This window comes from Mus caroli, unplaced genomic scaffold (assembly GCF_978045245.1).
Source record: "Mus caroli unplaced genomic scaffold, Mus_caroli_1 scaffold_2, whole genome shotgun sequence".
Lineage (NCBI taxonomy): Eukaryota > Metazoa > Chordata > Mammalia > Rodentia > Muridae > Mus > Mus caroli.
In genome coordinates this window covers 145,282,113-145,298,738 of record NW_028227257.1, presented here as the reverse complement: position 1 = coordinate 145,298,738, position 16,626 = coordinate 145,282,113, and the positions used below count along the sequence as shown (strand labels likewise).

Below are 16,626 nucleotides of genomic sequence, written 5' to 3'. Positions count from 1 at the left end.
AGCACAAGCCTAGGCATGTGTGCCATTTGGAAAGAATAATGTGCAGGTCTGGGCTGGCCGTGAAGTTGGGACTCATGGCCAGCCCCACGGGGAAGGAGGGAGGCCCTACATTGGTGGATGTGGGATGGGGAGACCCAGGAGGAAGGATCCGGGGGCTGCAGCTTTCCAGAAGCTTCTGTCAGCTTACCCTATGGAGGGGCTACCCTCTGCTGTTGCTTATGGGAGCCTCAGAGTGTTGTCCTTCCCTAGAGAGCTTCACACTGGGCTCTGGTGAAGCCATGGGGTGTGCATGTGGATGCATACCCATGCATATGCACGTGAGTGTGAATGCTAGGGTGGGCGGGTGTGTATCCGTGTATGAACATGTGGGTGTGCCTAAGTGGTGTCACGTGCCTGTGAGTGGGAGGGGGCTTGTGTGCAGAGCTGGAGCCAGGCAGAGCCTTGCTCTGGAACTGGCTGCAGACTGGCATCGATGCCTCCGGAGATCAGCAGGTGGAGAGAGAGAGCCACTGAGAGCATGTGGGTCAGGGAGGCCTCTGGGCTGTTCACTAGATGGCCCTGACTCAGTGCCTAAAAATAATACCAGATCCCACATGCTCTAGAGAACATGCCAGGCTCCTTCAGCCCTGTGAACTCACTTCAGCCTCCCGTATCCCATGAGGAAGTGGGTTCCAACTTAGTCTGGATTTATCGCCAGGGATGGTGCGTTCTAGTCGAATGTGGGGAGGCTCAAGGCTGGAGTTGACAGAATGGAGATGGGAATCCTCAGGCTTCTGAGGACCTGCGTACAGTGTGCTGGCTCCTGAAGAGCTCTGGAGATACAGGATGAAGGGAGAAACTGTTAGCCTTGCCTGCTGCAGGGAGGCTGAGAGAGGTCGGGTGGTGAGAGGCAGGCACACCAAGGATAGCTTGGTGTAATAGTGACTTCTGTGAGTGGGGGCTTTAAAGTCTGGCCTTGGTGAAGGGAAGGTGTCCTGACAGGGCAGAGTGTCTCGCGAGTGAAGACACACTACTGGGAGGCCAGTGGGGATGCCTGCAGGGCCTCAGATACATGGCACAATACAGGCTCCTCCGTGAGTCCTCTCCCGGCCGGTCCTCAGGTCAGAGGTCATACCCAGCCCTGCATCTTGCTATGTTTTTTCTCTTGTCCAGACCTCCTGCTCCTCATTCCTCTTCTCCCTTGAGCCCAAGATGTCAAAGTGTAGGAGGAGAGGAAGACAATAAAAATGAGAGGTGGTTGCCACGGAAACTATAAAGTAGAAGCAGAAACTTTACATACAGAGCAGGAGGGGGAGGGGACCAGACCCAGTGACTGACAGGGGGCAGGGACCTGTGCTGAGCAGGGGGTTGGTGGGGAAGATTGCTTGTGGTCTGAGGAGGGGGCTTTACCTTCTCCCCGGGCCTGAGCGTTTGGGTCCTCTGTCACCTGGAGAGGCCAGGGCTTCCCTGCAGGTTTTTCATAATCCTGTCTGGAGTCTGCCGTCCTGACACGCAAAAATGACGTGACCTGGGACTGGACAGTTTACAGGCGGCTTCCCACGTGTTGCCTCATCTAGTCACGTGATTGTTAGTCCTGGGAGGAAGCCTGTCTGTGGAGCAGAGTTGGGAGTCCAGCCAGTGAATCAGGGGACTTGCCCCATATAACACAAAAGGTGAGGTTGCAGCCCTCGGTTGCCAGCCCCTAATCCTTTGGGCTCTCTCTGCCTGCACTGCTCAGCTTGGAGCCTATGCTCCCTGCAACTTCCAGATCTCTTCCCTCCAGTGTGCCTCCACCCCCATCCCCAGGAAGCCACCATCTGCTTGCAGTACAGCCTCAGGGAAGCTGTCTGTCTCCGAGGCATTTCCCTACTGTAGAATGGTTGCAATTGGCCCTTTGGCTTCTAAAGGATTTTGTGAAATTGAAATGAGACCATACATTTGGACACTGGCTCCAAAGCCTTATATCTCTGCCGCATCTGAACCTAGCACTCTGCCTTGGCCTATGTGGGGCTGGTGCAGGAAGAACTGGAGTCAGACTCCTGCCTCAGAGCAAACCTTGAGAGACCCGTGGGCACCAGGACTTCTCAGCAGATAGGTGAAGGCAAGGGGTCTGCAAGACCAGTAGGGCCCTGCCCAGGAAGCCCAAATGAGGGGCTCAAGGTTCAGGTCTGAAGTGAGCCCCTGAGTGACACGTGGCTCCTGGCTTGTGCGGAATGGGAGCCAAGCGTTCGGTTTCTCCTGGGAGAGGAGCAGCGAGCCAAATGCATTATTAAATGGCAGAAAGGCGGCACTCTTGTGAAAGATAATGGGGACGTGTATTTGATGGGTTATGAATCATGGAACGAGAGAAGGAAACGGATAATTTCTGAGCTGGGGTGGTGGTGCAGAGCCTCTGGCCTGGCTTTGCTGAGCGCTCAGGGGGTTCATGATGCCCAGGGCTGAGGGGCTCCAAAGTACACAGACATGTGCACACATGTACTGAGTAGGCCTACTCACCTCCCAATTGTCATCAGTCACATGGCTTTCACCACTGGGGCCTGAAGTTGCCAGGTAGTCAGGGACCTAACCCTCAAGGAGAACCACAGATGTGCAGCAGAGACATATGTAGGATGAGTCTCTCTGTACAGCGCACTGAGGAAGGGAGTGTGCCTGGGAGAAGAGGCTGGTATGGAGCTGGCAAAGGCAGCAGTGGCTTTTGTGGAAAGGAAGGGTGATTGGGATCAGTCAGGCCACTTGAGAGGGATATGCCAGAAAAGATGCCCCAGCAGACCTGGGGTTGGCAAGAGAGTTCGACACACTCGCCCACTCTGCTTGCTGAATGCAGAATAGACTCTAGATGGGGGAGGAGGATGGCTTGTGTGTGGGGAATCACTGAGGGATATGGCAATCTCCAGAGCAAGAAGAGAAAGATGTGGTGCCGCCATGGCCCTGGGTGATTTCTGTGAAAGTGGAGAGGTTAATAGAGCTAGTCAAGATTGCAAGAGTCACATCTAGGAACCTTGCTTGAGTCACAGGGAGACTGCAGGAGAGACTGACTGATGGGGGCTGGGACAGGTGGAAGGAAGCCGTGTGTGGGGAGGCTGGTTGTAGCGATACCCAATGAGCCCTGGCTAGGATCTGACCTGGACACCCTCAGCCTTGTTGCTAAAAGACATGGATTTGCAGGCAGCCCCGCTCTCATCGCCCATGGTAGTCAACAGCTTAGTAACCTGGAGACAAAAGACAAGAGTTATCGGGGCAACACGGAGCTCTAGCAGGAGACAGGCTGTAGAAACCGAATTTCTGTTACTCACCAGCCTCCTGCCTATGACTGAGAGAGTCCTGTGTCCACCCCGGAGGGCCTTATAAGGCTTCGCTGAATAAACACTGCCTGGCAGCGAGTGAGTACTGTACTGGGCTCGTAAGTGCAGACTGTGTGACCCTGCTCATGGCATCCCCACTGGGCCTTGGTTTCTCCTGGCAAGCTTGACCTCCCTTGGGCCAGCTATGTTCATCTCACGAGGAAGGAACCCAGAGTCCATGGCCTGCTTGGCAGTGCTTGTGTGAGCCTGTGCTTCTCCCATCGGAGCTGTAAGGGGATATTTTAATCAGCCCAGGACCTGGTCAAGTCAGGGAACACAGAGACCAAGACAAAGTGGGCCAGTCAGGGTGCTTCCCGGCCTGAGCTGACCTGCTAGGCCCCTCCCTCCAAACCACTTTTGGGGAGCCTGGGGCATCAGTGGGGAGCCCTGCAAACTGTTGCAAGCTTCACTTGGCCCTTCTATGCTGTGAGGTTTAGAAACCTTGCCTGCTTGGCCATACGGGTGCTGAGGTACAGAAAATGCTGTAAATTCATTTCTGCTGAGAGCTCTACACAGAACTTAGACGGCAACAGGTGTGACCTTCAGAAGCTTCCAGGAGCCCATCTCCTCTTGCAGGAGAGTCTAGGACCCTGGGTAGTCCCCAACCCAGCATGGAGGCTTGTGTTTGTACTCTCAGTGACTGAGCAGTGAGGCAGGGTCTCCAGGAGTGTCAGGAAGTTCTCGTTCTGCAGAAGGAGACCTTGTCTAAAAGAAGGGGGAAAAATCAGTCATATTCCTGGACTGGCTAAACCAGACTCTGAGGTGGGCCTGGGCATCTGCGTTCTAACACTCTCCCCTAGGCCACCCTCAAGCCCTAGGACTGAGGAACTCGACAAGGATTTTGTCTTAGGGTGACACACCTGGAAAGGGGCGGGACACACTGACTATGTTCCTGGCTGCTGAGTAGTTGCTGTCCTGGCTGGCCTTTGAAAGAGCTCACGGGTTGCAGAGAAGAGGGGAGACTGTATATGCATAGAACCAGTGTAAGTGGACTCAGAGAGGAACACTCACAGAGCTTAGGTCAGAGGGAGCAGGTTCAGAAAGCTCTGGCATTACCTTCCAGCTTCCCGGGGAAGAGGAAGGGACCAAGGTGTTTAAGGGGCTGTGCTGAGGTGTCTGTAACCCGTATGTCCCTGGTGCAAAGTGCAAAGGGGCTCAGTGGCACTGAGGCTGCTTCAGGGCTCTTGCCTTTGTCTTCTGGGCTTTTAGAGAAGGCTAGCCAGAGGTCAGCTCTCTGCCTCAGCTTTATAGTCAAGAGGGATCTGATGGTGGGTTGGGAGCCCAAACATCTGCCTGTCTCTACCACTGGCTGCCTCCTTGTGGAGCCTGTATCCGTGGCCTGTTGCTGGGAATAGGGAGGACCCTGGGGAGTCCCCAGTCCCATGCCCTGGCTGAAGGGTGGAATAGCCATCGAGTCCCCCAAGACCCTTTTCAGCTTCCAGGTGTGGAACCTTCCCTGGGAGAAGGCGTAGTGAGTCCCTGGACTCTGAAGGTATGGCAGAAGTGGCTGGGCAAGTTGTACCTTCTCTCCTGCCTTGTGGGTGGTCCTGAGCCGTGCTTTCTTCGTGTTCATGTGTGTCAAGCGTTAATCACTAGAAGAGATTCATCTGGGGAAATGTACAAGGCTAGCCATGGGCTTGCTGGTTTCCAGGGTGACCTTGAACTTGTTTTCCTTGGCCCCAGACTTTCTGCTTCTTCCTGTTTAAGCAGGCACTGAAACTGTAGGGCCCGCCCTTCCCCTTACCCCTGGTAGAATTTCCAGGCAAAATGCTGTTCCCAGGGTGGGGGCAGGCCTTCATTGTTCTCACTCTCAAGGGGACTTGAGGGGTGAAGGAGGCAAGAAGCTACATTTAACTCCCTCCTGGTCTTACTGTGCCAGCTGTGAGCTCAGGGGCATCCCCAGGAAACAGTCGTGGTTCCTGTGAAGCTGGCCCCTGCCTCAGCACCTTCAGTGGCTCCTACCTACTTCCCTCAGACTGAACACAGACACTCTTTGTTCACAAGCCCTCAAAGTGTAGCCTGACCAACAAGGAAGCAAGAGCTGTGACCTGGAGATTTGATCAAAGACAAATGGTAAAGGAAAGGCATTCATTCATTCATTCATTCATTCATCCATTCACTAAATGCTGACTTCCAATCAATCTTACAAAGAGTCAGGAATGTACCCTGGCCTAACCAGCCCCAGGCTGCCATGGGAACATAAGCCCTCCAGCGGGACAGCCACATGTCACCTGGAAGAAAGCCTAGGTCCTGAGAAGAGAGGCAAAGTCACTTGCCCCTGGGCCTGCAGCTGCCTTTTGAGAATGCGGGCTTTGAGCCCAGCTTCCTTCTCTTGCCACATTCTTCAGACACTGAGCATTGTCTGCACTGGGAGCTGGCTGTGAAGTGGGGCTAATAAGGCCACAGCCCTTATTAAAGTTTGGAGGGAAGCAATTAGGGAATGCCCAAATACACAGATAAGAGGGTTTCAGAAGGCCCGAAAAGTTGAAGAAAATAAGCGAGCAGAAGCCTATATCCCAGGTGACTGGGCAATCCGACCTGAGCTAAGGCAGTCAGGGATTATGTGCCGGCCAGCCAGCCGAGGCAGAGCACAGTAGCTAGAGAAGATTCATCCTGGTGGGAATGAGCTGGAGGGACCAGTGTATGCCTGGAGTGGACTGAGTTGAGCTGGCCAGTGATTGAAAAAGAGGAATGGCTGGGAATGCGTGCCTATGAGATCTTAACTGCTCAGGACGCTGAGGCAGGAGGATTGTACGTTTGAGGCCAGATTGTGCTGCCTAGCCGGACAGCCTATAATTTTAGTGGGGAAATGAATAGTGGGCTGGAGTTCTTGCTCATTCATAGAGCTCTTAGGCATAGCATGTGCTAGCCCCTCACTTTCCCCCCTCTCACTGCCAAAAAATCCCCTATGATTCAGTGATGCTGGACCCTGGAAGGTATTCCTGAGTGGGCAGCCCCACACCTTCAGGCCTACCTTATGAGAGCCAGCCCTTTCATAGTTGTAGAGGGGGGACCAGAGAGGGCCTGTAATATATCTATGGTAGGCCATCCATCCAATGACAGAACTAAGCCTCAAGGGTGGATGTAATACGTGGGCTCCAGGCAGTGCAGCCTGGCCCCACCCTTATTTGCATACCTCTCCCTGTTTTCTCTCTTGATCACTCCTTCAGATATTCAGGTCTGCCCCCAGTCCCCACCTTATCCTTTGCTCCAGGCTTGGCTCTACACAGGATCCCCATTGGTGTTTCACTGACTCCTCTTCAGGGCTTGTTCCTCATGCTGTTTCCCCCTCCCAGAATACACCCTGCCTGCCGTCTTCCCTGTCAGCTCCTATATAGCCTTCTAGCTCAGTGCATACGACACCTCCCCACGGCCTTCCAGAGTTTCTCCTCATCTCACTTCTCTCTGCTCGGACGTTGAGTCTTACTCTTTACAGGGCTGCCACCATCTCTCCTAACCTTGAGTCTGCTCTGAGGCTGAGATCTGAGCTGGAGGAGCCTACAGATGAATGTGTGGTTCACTGTTCGCTGTGACTCTCCTGAGAAGTCCAGAAAGGTGAAGAACTGCCCTCAGCTCTCCCTCCCAGCAGTGGGTCTCTTATGAGCAGCATGGATAAGCTGACTCCTTATTCCGAAGCCCATGCCCTTGCACCTTCCACTTGGGCTCAGAGTCAACTACAGGGCTGGCTCAGCTGTCCCTTTCCTCGGGGTTTGCAGGGATGCAGTGAGGTCCCTCCCTTGGGAATCCAGCCCTGGTGCCAGTCCTACCAGAGTTCACAGATGATCAAGCAGGCATGCCTGAGGAAGGTGGAGTGCTCTGACCTCACAGAGACCATATGGCGCCTCCTCTGGTGGCCTGGTGGTCTACACCCATCCCTGGACAGGACCAGGAGGAAGAAGCTGGAGCCCTGGAGCCTGGGTCCTTGGTGGGGCTGAGAGGAGAGAGCCTGTGGGCTGAATTAGGGCCTACTTGGAGCTTGGCAGGTTTTTTTTTTTTTTTTTTTTTTTTGGGTCAAGGCAAGGCAGAGAAGGAGGTAGCTTCAGGCTTGGCCATCTGGGCTGACAGGAAGCACAGACTTCAAGGGTTAGGGAGCAGTGAGGGCCAGGGCTTTTGGTGGAGAGTGACTCTTAGCCTCTCTTGGGCCATAGGACTGAAGCCTGAGCTTTGGGGGTGCTTCTGAAGTGGGAGCCTGGCATCACTTGCTAGCATTCTGGTTCTTCCAGAGAATAAAGAGCAACTTGGGTAGCTGAGGGGGGGGGGGGGGTCCCCTGGGAAAGCTCCAGCCCAACGTGGGCAGGTCATTTACTCCACTCAGACTGAAGCCTGTTGCTGTGTGGGCGAACTGAGGGTAGATATCCCTAAGTGACTGGGGATTGGGTGTTGGATTTGGTGCCTGTAGATTAAACAGAGCCTTCCTTTGGGAGCCTCAGCTTCCAGGTCCAATCACCGTGCAGTTGCCTTTTGCCCCTTAGGAGAGGTATACAGTGGGCTGCTGACAGGGATAGGCAGGGATGGAGAGCAGGAGTTTAGGAAGTGGTTTAGAGCCAGGGGAATGTTTTTAGATACCCATAAAGCCTTGGGGGTGTGGATTCACCCTAGCTATGGTTGCTTCCATGAGGCTCAGGGATAGTGACAGAGGCCACACACCCTGTCAGTTTGCTCTGGTTAGACCTAGGGCCTCGTCTAGAACCCCACCCCAGTCAGTGTTGGGCAACTTGTTTGAAAGGCCCTCATATTCCTGAGGCAACCTGTCTGTGTGAGTTCCAAAGTCCAGGCCTAGCTGGTCCCTAGTTCTTTCTATATGGAGAGGGGGAGGGTTGTTCCATCCTGGGACCTTACCTGCTCTGTATCAGCCATTTCCTAGAAAGGAGGCCATTAAGTCTGTGGGTGGCTTTTGGGAGAGAAGTTGGGGGACATAGTGGGTGCTTAGGGTGCTGAAGCAGAGCCTCCTTCGGTGCATAGCCGGTGCCTTCCTACGTGCTGATGGAACCAGGCTCTGCTTCCCCGTCATGTCTCCAGCAGAGTTCTTGTTCCTGGTCCAGCCTCATTCCTGAGTAAACAGTGGATGCAGGAAACCGTCATTGCCTGTTAGATAGACAGCATCCTGAGGGGGAGGTTGTGACCTTAACTGTGAGCAGTCAGGCACCTCTTCCAGACCCTGCCTAGGCTCTGAAGAGTTAGAGGTAGACCCTGGCCTAGGAGACTGATGTATGCAGGGCTGCCTGCCTAGGGACTTCCCCTGGTCAGTGGTGCCTACCCTGGTGTAGACAGGAAACCTGACAGGTCTGAGCTCTCCAGACACCATTGTGTGGGGCCTGGGGTGGGCGCTGTGAGAAACTTGCTTCCTCTGTGCCCAGTTCTGTCCTGGAAAATGCTAGCTCTGAAGGGAAGACCTGGGCTGTTGCGTGCCCTCATGCACATAAGTCTTACTCGGCTGGGTCTTATTCCAGGTCCTGCTGCAAGCCCTGTGACCTCAGGAGCTTACTCTTTGTCTCCAACATTGTTTTGGAAAAACAGCCTGCTAGGGTCACTGGGAAACCAAATGATTGAATGTGTGAGGGATGCTGAGCGCAGGATCTGCTGTGGATGCTAAGGTGGATCAGCTACCACAGTTAGCATTAAATCCAGACTCCATCTTCCAACAGGCCCTGAGCTGTGACCGTGCCTGAGCTGTGACCCTGCAGTTTCTGATCTCCCCTCCATGTATGGTGGAGTGCCTGCATGTCTGTGTACCACATGCATGCCTGGTGTCTGAGGGAACTAGAGTTATAGATGGTTGTGTGGGCTCTCTGGATCAGAGGATACTCTTGATGGCTGGGCAGCGCTCTCCAGCTCCAAAACTTCTTCTTGGTGGCAGGGTTTCCCTCTTTGCAAAATGATCCCCTGTGAAAGCCAGGTCCCTCTGCTGTGTTCAACTGATATACCCAGTGATTTGTCCTAGCATTTCATTGTCCTAGCATTGGCATTATTAAGCTTTTGTTTTTTGGTTTTTTTGGTTTTGTTTTTCAAGACAGAGTTTCTCTGTGTAGCCCTGGCTGTCCTGGAACTCACTCTGTAGACCAGGCTGGCCTCGAACCCAGAAATCTGCCTGCCTCTGCATCCCAAGTGCTGGGATTAAAGGCATGTGCCACCACTGCCCAGCTCATTATTAAGCTTTTTGATGGTAGTTTTGGTCACATGTTCCCCTGCTGTCTCTAGCCTTCAATCTTAATCCTAGTAAGACCCAGGACTGCGAGGGGCTGGCTCCTCTTCAGAGTTGGCCCTGACCTTCTGCTCAGTGTGCTCGCCTTTTAGCTCAGCTCTAAAGCCATTGTCCTTTCTTCTTTGCGGGTGGGGTGCAATTTGCTGTTGGGTTTCTGTCCAGAAAGGAATAGATTCTTCCAGTCCATTCCTCTTAGGGCATCCCCCAAGAGCCTGGTGGCAGTCATTCTATCAGTGGGGCAAGTGGCAAAGAGCCTTTGGAGGCAGGTGGGAGTTGGCAGGTGGGAAGAGGGATGGCTGTTTTGTGATGATGAACTTGGTATTCTAGGAGTGCCTCAGGGGCTCTCCTCTCCTTCCTTTTATGTATATTTATGGTGTGCATAAGTGTGTGTGTGTGTGTGTGTGTGTACCCATGCATACCACTGCAGGTGTGGAAGTCAGAGAACTTGCAGGAGTTGGTTCTATTGCGGGGGTGGGGTAGGGGTGGGGTGGGGGGGTATTTCAGAGATCTAGTTTAGGTCTTCAAGCTTGGCAGCAATAGCCTTTACTCTGAGCCATCTGGTGGGTCTCTTGAGGGAGGGTGAAAAGGGTGGTGCGGCTGTGTGAGATCTGAATTGGGAGTCCTGTTTCCAGCCTGGCACTCACTGAGAGGGCTCATTTCTAGGCTCCATCCACATCTACTCCATGGAGCACCTTATGGAAGGCCTGCATTATTGGCTGGGGGAGTTGGAGACTACAGTCTTGCACTAGCACCCAGTAGATGGAGAGATGTGTGTCATCTCCTCACCCAGGAGTCCCTCTGGAAGCGGGCCAGGGTGGCAGTACAGGGCCAGAGTTTCTTTAGGCATCCAAGCTTCTGGATGGGGGTGGGGGGCTGGGAGGCCTATCATCTATCCATCCTAGGCAGTCCCTGAGGACTTCCCTGCTGGGTGGTGGGAGTCCTCTGCTAGTTCAGGAAACAGTCCCACTAAGGAGGTTGGCAGTTTTCAGGTGCCCTTCCTCCAGTCTGGTCTCTGCCTGTGGGGGCTGTTCTCCTTTGAGGGGAGGAGACCACAGGAGTCCTGCTCACAGGAGGAGGTTGAAGCTGCAGGCTCTGGAGAAGGATTGGTTCCAGATGCTCTTCTGGGATGCAGGAAGCAGCTTTTGTCTGCTTGGTGGTTCCAGGGTTGAGACCAGGAGGGGTGGCAGGCAGCCAGGTTTTTCCCTAGCCTCTGAGCTCCGGCCTGGCTACCAGTTTTTTCTCAACACCCAGCACAAATGTCCCCAGCATCCACCATGACCTGTAGAGGTGCAGGCATGGTGGCAGTTGGTAATGACGACTCCTTTTCCAAGGCTAGGAATTTAGCTTGTGGTTCACCGGATGACTCTGAGCCCGTGGGAGGTTTGTAGTGTTTCCTTGTAGCGGGGAAACTAAGGTATAGGGGAACTGAGAGACTGAGGGGAGATCAGGCTGAACCTTTAGAATTCTGCTGTGTGCATACTGGGGTCCTAAACTTTAGACCTGCTTCTCCATGGCTACCACACACGTCCTGACAGTCCTGATGGCTGCCTGTTGTGGGCCAGGTCAGAGCCTGATCTCCACGGGTCAGCATTGGTCAGCACTGGCCTGGCAGCCTCTGGACTGTAGGCCCCACCACAGGCTCAGAGGGAAGGTAAGTGGGTCAGGTGCATGGACACCAGAACTTTGCAGGTGGAGACTTCAGCTTCTAAAACTAGCAACGATGGCAGTGGAGATTGTTCACCACCATCACCACCCCTGCACCCCCCCCCCCCCGAAATGCTAAGATGTAGCAGGGTGACTCTGCCCACAACTGGGCCTGGAATCTGGTGACTGGGTGCAGATTATTATAGTAGTATCCCAGTAGTCCCCTGGCTGGCAACCCTGTTTCAGCTTCCTGTGGGGCTGGCCTGTGTTATGGGAAGTGGGACCAGAAGACTGGAAAGGCAGTGGACCCTTCTGCTGCTAGGTTTGGAGACCTGCCCTCCCCCTTACCCTCCAAAGTCCCAGGATGGCGCCTGGCCTCCAGCTGTGATCCAGCACCCCCATCCTCTCCACTGACCTGGAGGCCCTCCCTCCTAGACTGAGGAGCCAGGAAGGGGGCTTCCCCTGTGAGGAGAAAAACCTGGCCTGGATTGTTACCTAGGCTACCCTACCCCAATTGAGATTGCCGTAAGTTCCTCCAGTGTCTAGCCTGTCCCATTTTCCTTAAGAGTTCATGCAACAACCGTTGGCCAAGACCATATGCCCTTGTACTTTTTGTGTGATCAAGGCAAGTCACACACACACACACACACTTTAGCTCACATCTTTTAGGGCCTCAGTTTCCCCATCTGAACTTGAACTGGTAGGTGGTGTGGTCTGAATGTTGCTTTGGGGAGTGGGGAGAGAAAGGGAGGTCACCTAGGACCAGGAGGGTAGACCTAAGAGGAGGGGAAAAGGAGGCAGGCAGATTGCTGGCCATTTTAAGAGAAGGACAGAGATGAGAGCCAGCAGCAAGTAGGGTTGAGGGGGGCAATGGGTGGTCGGCGTGAGGCTGCCAGTGATTTGATTTTTGCCAAACTTCTGTTGCTTCAAATACCAAAGAGAGATGGTTGGGTTTGTAGCTATGATGCTCGGGGGAGCCATGGAAGTTTCTGGAACTGCAGAATGACTTGGAGAAAGTCTTTCAGCTTGTGGGAGTAGAGGCAGCTGGTCATTCCTTTCCCAAGCCTCAGTTTCTACTCCCACTGTAGGGTAGAGATCTTTCTGCCTTCAGAAGCTCACTAATGCTACTAAAAATGTCAGAGGGGAGGGAAAATTCAGGCACCTCTGGTGGTTTATGTGGGGGATGGGGCAAAGTGGCTTAGCAAAGCCCTCTGGTTGCACAGGTGTGCCTTGTATACTATGTGCGCTTGAAATGCACACAATAATCCTAATGATATGAAAGTCATATTTTTATCAGATGGAGACTGCCTTCTGTAAAGAGTAGCTAAGTATCTTAGGCAATAGAGACAGGCAGAACTCCGACCTGACTGAGGGGTACGTGCAAAGCTTTGTGCGGCGCTATGGTCTGCCCATGTTTCAGTCCAGTCACCCCCTTCTTCAGACTCTAATTTCAGGTGCCTAGCCTTGGTGTGTATGCATATATACATGCACCACTGCACCTGTGGCGGGATGGGGTGCTCCAGGCACCCCAAGTTGGATATGGAGTTTAGGCATGGCTGTTGGGTATATGCTGTTATTGGGGTTCTTCGGACGGGACAGGGGCACTCTCGGGCCGCTTCGCCCGGACGACTCCAGGCCAGGATTTTGCCCACACTGACTTTCCGGGCGGGTGCCAGCCCAGCCTCCCGGTCCCGGGCCCCCGCCGAGGGGCCGGCTGCTCAGGGCGGGGCGGGGGAGGCGGCGGCGGAGGAGGAGTTGGAGCTACTTTGTAGGGCAGCCTTGGTCTCGCCTGCTGCTGCACCAGAGCGCGGGAGAGAGTGCGGGGCGCCCGCCGGGCGGTCCGGAGCGGCCGATGGGGCCCGTGTGAGCGCCCAGGCCTGGCCCGGTGCCCGGCGGGCGGCAGCATGTCCGCCGGCGGCAACGCCAGGAAGAGCACCGGGAGGCCATCCTACTACTACCGGCTGCTGCGGCGTCCCCGGCTGCAGCGACAGAGGAGCCGCTCCCGCAGCCGGACCCGGCCAGCCAGGGGTAGGCGCCACCCTGACCCCAAACCCTTAGTCCCTCGCAACCCCGCACCACCAACGGATGCTTTTGAGGCTCCTGTGTCAATGGGTGATGGCTCCTTATCCGGAACTACCGTGACTGTCCCATCCCCATAGCCCCAGCTTCTGTAGGGTCCTTCCTCTTGGGGGAAAGCGGGGTCCCTAATGTTTCCCATTGTACCAGGAGCAAAGAGAAAGGGGTCGGTCTGATATGCAGTTCCTCCGTACTTCTGAGTTCCGAATCCCATCCCACTATGTATCAGTTTACTCAGCGCGCAGGCCATAGGAAAGTAGTCGAAGTGGATCCTGACTTGCCTTCACTGTCTGCTACTCAAGCTTAGCGTGCTTCCAGTCCTGTTTTGCTTCCTCGCCTTTTGGATGGAGAGCTGAGTGGGTTTCCTGGGGGGAGAGCCATGTTTGTAGGGGCCTGGAGCCACTCTGAGTGGTCCTTGGAAGGGTACTTCTTTCAAAATAGGGAGGGAGAAATGCAAGCCTTTCTTCGAGCCAGTAATAAGATCTTCAGCTAGAGAGGCCCTCATGTTTCGTGCTGACTTGTGCTGGGCTAGTAAGTAAGTAGGGTCAGGGGCTCCACACAGAGGCTCTGCCGTGGGTTGTGTAAGGTGGCTTAGGCCCACTGAAGGTGTCTGTGATGCAGAAGCTGCCTCAGTTTACATCCTAAGGTTATCTGGGGCATGGGAAGCCTGGCGCCGGCCCAGCCTCACCACAGGCAGAATGTGCCAGGCCTGCCTGGAGAGGTGTTGGTGTGGGAGTTGCCCCTTGTTTATTTTTAGGGTTGGGTCAGTGAAGCAGGCAGGCTTTAGTTTACTTCCCCCCAGAATGGAGAAGACGTTCCCGCCCCAGCGGTAGAGCCAAGCAACAATGTACAGGGTTTATTTAGGAAGTACTGAGTTCCCTGTGCACAGAGTTCAAGTTTAAGCTTTCTGACTCTGCCCACAGGTTTGTGAACTTAGTTTGAGGATTCCCCAAAGCATGTGATATCCCGGCCTTTGCTGAAGTGGCCTCTGGCTAGTTCCTGTGCCTAGTCTAGGGAACCAGAGACCCAGGTTCAAGCATGAATCACCTCATTTCCTGAGCCTTTGTTTTTCTCAGCAGTAAGAGAAGGTGCCATTGTGACAGATTCTTGCTGTGAGGATGGGTTTGGGATGAAGGTTCAGTCGTGGTTTGGCTCCCCCAGGGCCTTTCCTGCACTTCCTGTGCTCTGGCCCCTCAGGTGCCTGGCATGACGGTGCCCTCTTCTGTACCCACTGTAGAGGCTCCAGAGGAGCAGAGCTCTGCTTCCTTGTCAGCTAATGAATGAGGCCAGCGGCGATCAATGCTCAATGGATCAAACTTGCCTGAGCTTGGCTCCCAGCTGCGTCCAGCTCTGTGCTAGCCTGGAAGGAACTCACAGTTTGCTGAAAGTCGGGGGTTAGACCAGCCCTGATGGGAATTCTAGTTGGGGAAAGTAAGGAAGGTTTCAGAGAGGAGCTGACATTGATTGAGAATGTGTCTGCTAAGCTGCTGGGATTTGCTTTGCTGGGAGTGACCTACTCGGCCCTAGGTCCAAGTCCTACTTTGAGAAAACTGTCTTTCTGCCAGCTGTCTCTCTGAGCTTCAGAAATAGTGACAGTGGCAACAGGGTCCTGCCTGGGAAGCCAGAAGCCTGTGCCTGCAGCTCAGACAAGTTAGGTGTGAACTGTTGTCCTTTACCCGGCAGGCAGGAAGGGACAGCCTGTACGTATGCCAGAGAAGGAAAAGGAAAAAGCCCTTGGTGTAGTTCATCCTGTATGGGAGCAGAGGACAGCAATCCTGTAGAGCGAGTTCATCCTGCATGGGGGATAGAGACAGCAGTGTGGACCTAAGAAGGGGCCTTCAGTTGTGACCAGTTGTGGGTGTGGGCAGAGTTTCGGGTCAGGGTGCAGGGGGCCAGGGGCTCCTTGTCCTTCTTCCACTGACCCAGGGGCAGGTTGGACCAGGGAGTGCCTCCTTTTAGGAAACCGCCCTGAGGTATTGAACCATTCCCTTCTGATCTTGGTGTTAGTTTTGGCATGGCTAGGGGTTGGTCCCCTAATGGAAGCCTTACCTACAGGGCTGGTGTCAGTCCCCCAGCTCCATCTGTGCCCCACCTCACTTTTGTCCTCAGCAAGGAGGGGAAAGGAACATAGGCTCTGAGTTCAGAAACAGGAGAGTGCCCGGAGGAGTTGGTAGCTGGTTGTGGAGACCCACAGATGGCCAGGCAAAGGTGTTAGCTAAGCTACCATTCCCTACTGGGGGAGGGCTCACTGCCCTAGAGAGCATCATGTTGTTCTTGGCAAGGCTGTGAGGGACAGACAGTGTCTCCAGGATCCCAGGGTTAGGCACTGTGCGCCACTGAGAAGGATCTTCTCTTCTTGGCTTTGGTATCCTCATCTGAAGGTTGGATGGGGTGGCCCTTGCAGTTGTGTGGAAGCAGTGAGGGATGGAGACATCTAAGAATCATACTGTGCTGTGTGGTTCTGAGGCTGGCTTGTGGATTTGGGTGGCTTATCTACCAGTCAGTGTGCCTCACTTCCCCATTTACTGGCATCAGGGGAAAGAGCAGCTTTCTTAGAGAAATAGAGCTCTCCTCTAAGCTCGGCAAGCCTGTCCTGTCATTCAGGATAGCCAAGCCTCGTCACAGGGCATATGGAACCGAGTGGTGCTTGTTTCCAGACTTAGCAGGAGTGAGTCCTGCTGGCTGGAGAGACCTGGAACCCAGGGCTCTTTTCCCGGACAGTACAGTGGTTAGTGCTTGAGAAGGCTAGTCCTCGGTCTACTTTGTATGAACTGGTTGGTAATATTGGGTCCATTCCAGGCTCATACCTCTTCCCTTCTGTCAAGGGATCCTATTCTGTTGCCTCATAAGCTTGGGCACTCTGGGTGCCCACACTAATGCCCAGGGAGCTCTGGGGTTTTCTGAATGCAAGTCCTGACAGCTGTTCTATGCTAGGCCTTACCAGGTGCCAGATATTTGGCCAATACTTTCTTCTGGCACGACCAGGTTTTTTCTCAGCGTCTACATCCATCTTCACTTTCCTGGAATGCTGCTGTGTGTCCCAGCCCTACTTGGGCCTCTTTGCTTGCAAGGACTCCTAGAGTCCATCTTTGGGGTGTCAGGAGTGGGCTCTCAGGAACCCCTCAATATGCTCTGAAGAATGAAGGTATACTGAGAAGGGCTGGAGCTGACCCCTGGAGTGTGGCTTCTCACACTAAAGCCTAGAGCATAGCATTTGGGTCATCTACCCTTGGAGTCCAGATGGGTGCGCACACCATTGCCGAGCTGGGTGTGTGATTCAGGCTTACCAGCACTCCAGATGGCAGCATGGCAGTGCCTGTGTGGCCTGTCGCATTGGCTTTTCATGGGAGCAGCGGTTAGAGAGGGACCCCATCCTCCACCACT

At 54.1% G+C, this 16,626-nt stretch overlaps 1 protein-coding gene across 7 annotated transcripts in view; it reads left to right on the top strand.

Moving 5' to 3' along the window:
• Dab2ip (DAB2 interacting protein) overlaps positions 1–16,626 on the top strand; it is a 176,283-nt gene that overhangs the window by 51,913 nt on the left and 107,744 nt on the right. For 3 of the 7 annotated variants that reach the window (XM_021181779.3, XM_021181787.3, XM_029484627.2), the window contains exon 1: positions 12,957–13,194. The exons of 3 other annotated variants lie outside the window; for them this stretch is intronic. In XM_021181779.3, coding sequence (XP_021037438.2) covers positions 13,071–13,194 — 124 coding nt within the window. In that variant the 5' untranslated portion in view covers positions 12,957–13,070. Of the gene's footprint in view, positions 1–12,955; positions 13,195–16,626 lie in introns of those variants that run through there. One more of the 7 variants, XM_029484660.2, reaches the window with a different exon arrangement.